We start from the raw sequence: 7,252 nt of genomic DNA, 5'->3' as shown, positions 1-7,252 counted from the left end.
TGCGATCTTATAGTCGGCGAGTGATTTCAGATAAAGAGATTTGAGTGAGGGACAATAATTTTTCCTCCAGTGCCTTTCTGCCTGTCGAGCGGACAGCTTTAGTTCTTTTAGGTGGTCATTAAACCACCTGTTAGACTCCTTTGGTCGCCGGACGGAGATGCGGCGCAGGGGAGCCACTGAGTCACAACCTCTAGCCAACCAGGTATTGATAGTGTTGGCTTGGGAGTCGGACGAGAGATCGGAGAGGGACGGGGTAGAGTTCTGAAGGTGAGACATAAGAGTGGAAAAGTCAACTCTATTCCAATTCCGCGCCCAGGTGTTTTTGGCGTGGGGGACTTTGGGTATCGAGTTGAGAGAGACAGAGAAGGAGATAAGGGCATGGTCGGACCAGGGACAGGGGGAGACCGTCACCGGGGAAACTGGAAGATTAAGAGACCAGACCTGGTCAAGAGTGTGACCGTGAGAGTGAGTGGGAACGGAGATGTGTGGTATGAAATTTAAAGATGTGAGAGTCTCTGTGAATTCTTTCGAGGCTGTACACTCAGAAGGGTCCGAGGGCCAGTAGTTGAAATCCCCTAATACCAGGACCGAGGCATAATTGACCACCATGTTGGCCAAAAGGTCTTGAAGAGCCGGCAGGAATAGAGGCAAAGACTGGGGAGGACGGTACATTAGGAGACAGGTGATAGGAGGGGAGAGGGCGAGGGAACGAACAGTGAGCAATTCAGTGGAGGAGATGGGGGAGGAGGGGATGGGTTGAAAATTTAGTTCCGACCGAACAATAATCGCCACTCCACCGCCAACCCTACCTGCTGGGCGGTCAGCGCATAAGGCCACATAGGAGGGGGGGAGGGTAGCCAAGAGAACAGGCAGGGAAGAGTCACAGAACCAGGTTTCGGTCAAGAGCAGTAAGTCAGGCTTTTCAGAATCAAGCAAGACAAAGAGCTCATGATGGTGCTTGACCGCAGACCTGGTGTTAAGCAAGAGGATGGATAGTGACTGGGTGGGAGGGGAAGGGCCGGGTGGGGGAGGGCATTGCGGGAAACAGACGGGTGGAGAGAATGGCAGAGTAGGAGTGGGAGAGGGTGCGATCCCTAGGGAAGTAATATGCCTGCGGACAGAGTCCGAGAGTGGCAAGTGGCCCTGGAGGGTGATAAGCTGCTCAGAGGAGTAGGAGATAGAATTTGCATGGAGTTGTGCCCCTAGCCCCGTCCGGCCGCGGACGGGCGCAGACGGGCTTGCCTTTGGCGCGCCTTCGGCGCGCAAACGTCGCGCCCGCTGCGCTCGTCCGCTGCGCTTCCTACCAAGACACATGCTTCATGCCGATGGGTCGGGGGGTTGGGGGGGGCGTGGCCAGCCGAGGGGGCGTGTCTCGCCTCGCCCTCGGGAATGGCGGCCGAAGGAAGGGAGTCGTTGCAGCGCGTAGCGCTGTTTCTGAGAAGCCAAATGTTCAGGTAGGTGGGGGTAACAGTTAAAATACACAGTATCACATCACAAATGATTTTAAAAGTAATTAGTCCCCGCTCCCGGCTTTTCGCCTCAGGAGCCAATCGTGAATGCGGCGCCTAGCGTTGGCGCGCTCTATTTGTATGTTTGGCGGGGGGGCGTGGCCAGCCGAGGGGGCGTGTCTCGCCTCGCCCTCGGGAATGGCGGCCGAAGGAAGGGAGTCGTTGCAGCGCGTAGCGCTGTTTCTGAGAAGCCAAATGTTCAGGTAGGTGGGGGTAACAGTTAAAATACACAGTATCACATCACAAATGATTTTAAAAGTAATTAGTCCCCGCTCCCGGCTTTTCGCCTCAGGAGCCAATCGCGAATGCGGCGCCTAGCGTTGGCGCGCTCTATTTGTATGTTTGGCGGGGGGGCGTGGCCAGCCGAGGGGGCGTGTCTCGCCTCGCCCTCGGGAATGGCGGCCGAAGGAAGGGAGTCGTTGCAGCGCGTAGCGCTGTTTCTGAGAAGCCAAATGTTCAGGTAGGTGGGGGTAACAGTTAAAATACACAGTATCACATCACAAATGATTTTAAAAGTAATTAGTCCCCGCTCCCGGCTTTTCGCCTCAGGAGCCAATCGTGATCTCCAATCAATTTTTGTCTCTCTTACTGGTACACTGAGGTGGTTGGTGGGGCACTAAAGGTTCATTGGTATGACAAATATGGAGGGGGAAACACTGACCCAGGGACCCACTAAAGTGATGACTATTGAGGTTTCATCTCCATGGGGAGCAGAACTAGTTGACCACCCTAATAACGTCCCAAGGGGAGCTGAATTTCTAGTTGGGTGCAGCCACAAATGAGGGAAAAGCCACCACTGAGGTAGACCCATCCACGTGGTCTGAGGAGTAGTGGAATTCAAATCCCCTGGGAGGCAGATCAGGCGTATCCACCATTTTCCTGGTCTCAAGGGATTGAAAGCCCTCTTGCATGAGGATAACAAGGAGGTTGGATGGAAGTGTACCAACTCAAGTTTTGCCTTTTTATGTGTAGTGAAAATGTATCTCAAATGTCACATTAGTCAGTTTGTTTTTGACTGTTGTACCTTATTTTGGGAGCAGATGTCTTCTCAAACTCTTTCTCTGTACCCTCCTTTTGTATGATTTGTTTTGAGCTGAAGAATGGGAAACTCCACAGGTGTGACACCACAGGTCATAAAACAATGTAGTAAGTGATGGCTTAGTTTTCTTTCATGTGTACAAATTCATAAATTATTTCCTGTCATCGTTTGTGCAGTTTTTTGTTGATAAGTAAAGACACATTTAATTTCCACTGCGCTTTACTGTTGGTATTAATGTTATAAACAAACTCTGTTACGACTTGGTGCATGATCATAGATAAGAATACTTTCTATATGTACAGCTTGAACTATTACATTAATATAGCACAGTGTTTGTCTGCCTTAGTTTCCCTATAGCTTTTTCCAAAGCACCTTTTACATCCTTGTTCCTCAAACTGTAAAGAACTGGATTCAACATTGGAATGACGACTGTATACATTACAGCAAAGAGCTTGTCTTTGTCCAATGAGTGACCAGATGTTGGTTTCATGTAAACACCAAGCTCAGTTCCATAGAACAAAACAACTGCAGTCAGATGAGAGGAACATGTGGAGAACAACTTCTGTCTCCCTGTTTTGGAAGACCTTTTCATGATGTTTAAGATAATTAGCACATAGGAAGTTATTGTTAAGATGAAAGGACCAAGTCCCGCTACAATACCTACTCCGAAAGTTGTGCTATTTATGAAATATGTGTCTGTACAGGATAGTTTTAGAAGAGCATTCATATCACAAAAGAAATGATTGATTTCATTAGATGCACAGAAGTATAAATTTGATAACAAAACAGCATGTGCGATAGTGTCCAAAAAGCCAAGCACCCAGGATGTTACAGTCAATGAAATCATGGCTCTTTTATTCATGATAGATGCATAGCGTAGGGGGTTGCAAATTGCAAGGTACCTGTCATAGGCCATGACCGACAGTAAGTAAAACTCTGTGCTGATGAAGGAAATGCAAAAATAGAGTTGAAGGATGCATGCAGAGAAATTGATGGATTTGTCAGATTTCTTGCCTTTTGAGCAGACCACCAGCAGTTTTGGGATGGTGACCGTTGTGAAACCAATATCTAGGAAAGATAAGTTGAGGAGAAAATAATACATGGGATTTTTAAGATGTGCATCAATGCATATTAATGTAATAATGACAAGGTTTCCGAGAAGAGTAAATAAATACATGAGTAAGAACAGAATGAAAATTGGAACTTGAAGCCGAGGATTTTGCGATAATCCCAAAATTAAAAATTCACTCAAGAGAGTCTGATTTGATTTTTTCATAATTCCAGTGCTTTGTGTTGCTGTACAATGAATTAAGGAAGATCTGAGGAAAAAAGGAAACGAGATTATGAATATGAAAATATATGGTAGCTGCATTTGTATAAATTGTTGTCATCTGTTTGCAGTATATTAACAAGCATTTGCAATGCAATAGATCTCGCATTATTGAAAGTTTGAGCTATTGGCATTCCCAATAATAATGCAGCACCAATAGCTCAAACTTTCAGTAATGTGAGCATAATTGCATTGCAAATGTTTGTTATTCTATTTATTTATTTATTTAGCAATTGTGGCATCCGCACTTTAGCTTGAAATGTTTAAAGCTAAAGTGTGCATGCCACGATTGTATGAAAAGTAAAGAAATTGAAAAAAGGCATGCAGCACATAGGAACCCAATGGCATTTTGAAGTCGAAAGCATTCTGATGTATTGGCCTATAGGGTTCAATATGTTTTCTGTTTAGGATGGAGCTGGTTGGGCAAGAAGCTCAAATCTGTGACTGTAATGGGAGCAGCACAATCTGGATTTTGTGGCCATGCTAGAATCAGATTAAGAGTGCAGACTCCAGCCACTGGCAAGAGAGTCACTAAGGAAGTGGGATAAGAGTGCAGGGCACAAACAACAAAGAGGTCCTTTCTCCTTTCCAGAGATGTGAAAAGAGATCACTCAACCTCCTGATAGGCAACGCCTCCAAAACAGACACCGTACAGATACACATATTCATACACAATCACACTGCAAAGTTACTGTCTAGTTGTTAAAAGGAGGAGCATTTGGAGAGCTGATTGACCAGGCCCTCAGTGACCACATGTTGAGAGGCCATGGGGTGGGGGCATTACAGAGGAACTCAAATTAAAGTAAAATGTAACATGATGCTACAACTGCGACCTCCTCAGCTGTGATCTCTATTTCTTGCACTATAGGAGATTGCTAGTACAGGGGTGCTTAAAAGCAAGAGATAGTTGAAAAGATGCGTTCAGAAAATAATTAAATCGGCCAATTCAAGGGTTCCACGAGAATGTTAAAAGGTGCAGTCAATTTACAGTATAGAACAAAAGAGGCGGCTATAGAGGCCAAAGGGAAACCATTTATCTACGACTCGCTATAGCGTTACTGGGACAAAATGTATCTCCCTTTCTCACTCACTCCGCAGAAGCCAAATCTGGCCAGCAGAGAGACACTCCGCAACCATATGTCAGGGAGTTGCAGAGTTGCAGATATGGTTGTAAAGCTGTAGCGATGACTATTTCTGCAGGGCAAACATGATTGAACTGTTTGAACAGCCAGCTGCTGTCACATGTTTTAGTCATGTAACATACATCTGTAGCACTGGTTGCCCCGGGGAGTGAAAGAGCGGGAGCAGCACTCCAATGACGCAGGCCGACACTGTGAGCTGTGTCATCTGTAATGTTGGGCCTCAGGCCCACATGCTGATAAATGAGAGACACTAACACCTGGTATTCCTGTGCAGTAACTGGCCGTGAGCACGTGCGCCCAGCCCTTTTTATTAGCCGGGGCCACGTCACTCGTGACACCCGTGATGGATGGGTGTGGGGTGCAATGTGTCCAGCCCTCAGGGGAGTGGCTGGAAGTCTAGCTTCCTGCGGGACACTAGAACGTGTCTCGCAGGACACTACATTCCTCCCCAACTTTATTGAAGGACAAACAAAGTGTCAGTCCAACCTGAGGGGAAGAAAACAAACGGTTACCTAAATACCACAGGGTCCATCAGCTTCTCGAGTCAGGTGGCAGCACGACAACAGACGTGGACTGGTGAACTTGGCTTCCAGCAGGACCTTCTCGACGGGCACCCGTAATTTAACCTGAGGGACTCAGGACACGACCGCTGGCTTGGAGACGCCCGCTGCATACCGTCCGTTCACTGACAATGCCATGTCTTGGTGTCCTACCTGGCTTCCTCTTGACTGACGTTGGTGATAGTCTGTGGTGGGTTCTAACAGTTCTTTTTAGTGTGCTGCGTCGAGACCATGGATGGAGTCTCACATGATGATTCACAAAGGTGTTGCTGGACCGACTGTCCCTGTTGAACTGCTTGGCCATGACCAGTACCCTGACGGTGGGGCAATGTCTCTCCTAACTCTCCCGCCTGGGGAGGTCCGCCGTCGGGGTTGCTGTGGGACTGTAGGAAGGCTGCGCTGGAGCCGCTGCTTGTGTGCCATCAGGTGGCAGCTGCAGGACCGCCGAGGAGCCGTTGCTTGGTCGCACGCACAACCCTCACGGGTGGATGGGTCTTGGTCAAGACTGGCACTCGCTGCCGCGGTTCCGGTGTAGGCCAGGTTCACAGGTGGCTTCTGATTTTGTTTAGTCGGCTTGGGTGGCAACGGTTTCGGACCCCAGTCCATGGGTACTCGGGGAGTGGTGTTTGACGCAGGTGTTGCTGACTGTGATGGTTGCCAGCCATGTGGCGAGTCGGAATGACAGGTGGTGGTGACTTGCTGGTATAGTGCGGATGTCAGGATAGACCTGGGCAGCCACGTGCCTCCGCCTTGCCGATGTTGAGTGTTTGTGGCGGCTTTACACGTAGTGTGTTGACCCTCTCTTGCCTGGCTTGGGGCCACTGCCAACTCCATCTTGAGGCAGTGTGAGGACGGACACTCGGAGCAGATCTTCACCCGTGGCACCTGCGGACAGGAGCAGGGATGCCACTTGACTTGGACTGCCGACTCTTGGGGAGTGGCCGTTCACCTGGGGAAGCGTTGTGGAGAGACGCGGTTCGCGACTGCTGCGGCTTACATTTGGTTCTCCCGTGAGGCTGTGTCCAGGGACGGTGGTCCGCCTTGGTGGCTGTCGGATGTGTTGGGGTGAGCTCTTGGCCTGCTGTGAGTCCCTGGTCTTCTCCCTTTGCTGGTCTGTTCAGTCTACCTGTGTCTTCCGGTTTTTCAGGGTGACAGGGCCATCACTCTTCTTTCTTCGAGGGCGTTGCGCTTAGACCTCGAGGCGGCGCTGTCACGGTGCCGGCTTCTGGCTTCGCTCCGGCGCGCTCCTTGCTTGATGTGCGACGTGATGTCCAGTCACGTGTCGCTGGCGTTGGAGTGTCTGTTGCTGTGGCGGCCTGCCACATGGTGTGTGCGACTCCTCTCTTGCCTGTCGTGGGTCACCGCCGACTCCATCTTGAGGTAGTGCTGAGGAGGACACTGTGTGGCTTTCGGGCCGCTGCGGGTGCGATTCCTCTCTTGCCTGTCGTGGGTCACTGCCGACTCCATCTTGAGGCAGTGTTGAGGAGGACCCTGTGTTGCTTTCGGCCCACTGCGGGGCTTCGCTGGTGCAGTGGGGACGTGGTCGCTCTCTGTGCTGCGTTCAGCTGTGCTTCGTTGCGGAGATGTTTCTATCTCCCGGTCGCCTGCCCATGTTGTCGGATTCACTGGTGTGGTCTTCTGCGCACTTCGGACCACGTGCGCTCCGTCTTTGC

General features: G+C 49.7%; 1 protein-coding gene across 1 annotated transcript; it reads right to left on the bottom strand.

The window, feature by feature from the left end:
- Positions 1-2,863: 2,863 nt before the first annotated feature.
- On the bottom strand, positions 2,864-3,832 carry LOC146813370 (olfactory receptor 5AR1-like). The gene has a single exon (XM_085615395.1). It carries the CDS (start codon positions 3,821-3,823, stop codon positions 2,864-2,866), a length of 960 nt encoding a protein of 319 aa, XP_085471521.1. The 5' UTR covers positions 3,824-3,832.
- Positions 3,833-7,252: the final 3,420 nt, after the last annotated feature.

Source organism: Triturus cristatus, chromosome 7 (genome assembly GCF_964204655.1).
Source record: "Triturus cristatus chromosome 7, aTriCri1.1, whole genome shotgun sequence".
NCBI lineage: Eukaryota > Metazoa > Chordata > Amphibia > Caudata > Salamandridae > Triturus > Triturus cristatus.
This window is presented reverse-complemented; position numbering and strand designations above follow the sequence as displayed.

Excerpts from the sequence above, each read along its gene's own strand:
- LOC146813370 (XM_085615395.1), bottom strand. The coding sequence starts at position 3,823 with ATGAAAAAATCAAATCAGACTCTCTTGAGTGAATTTTTAATTTTGGGA.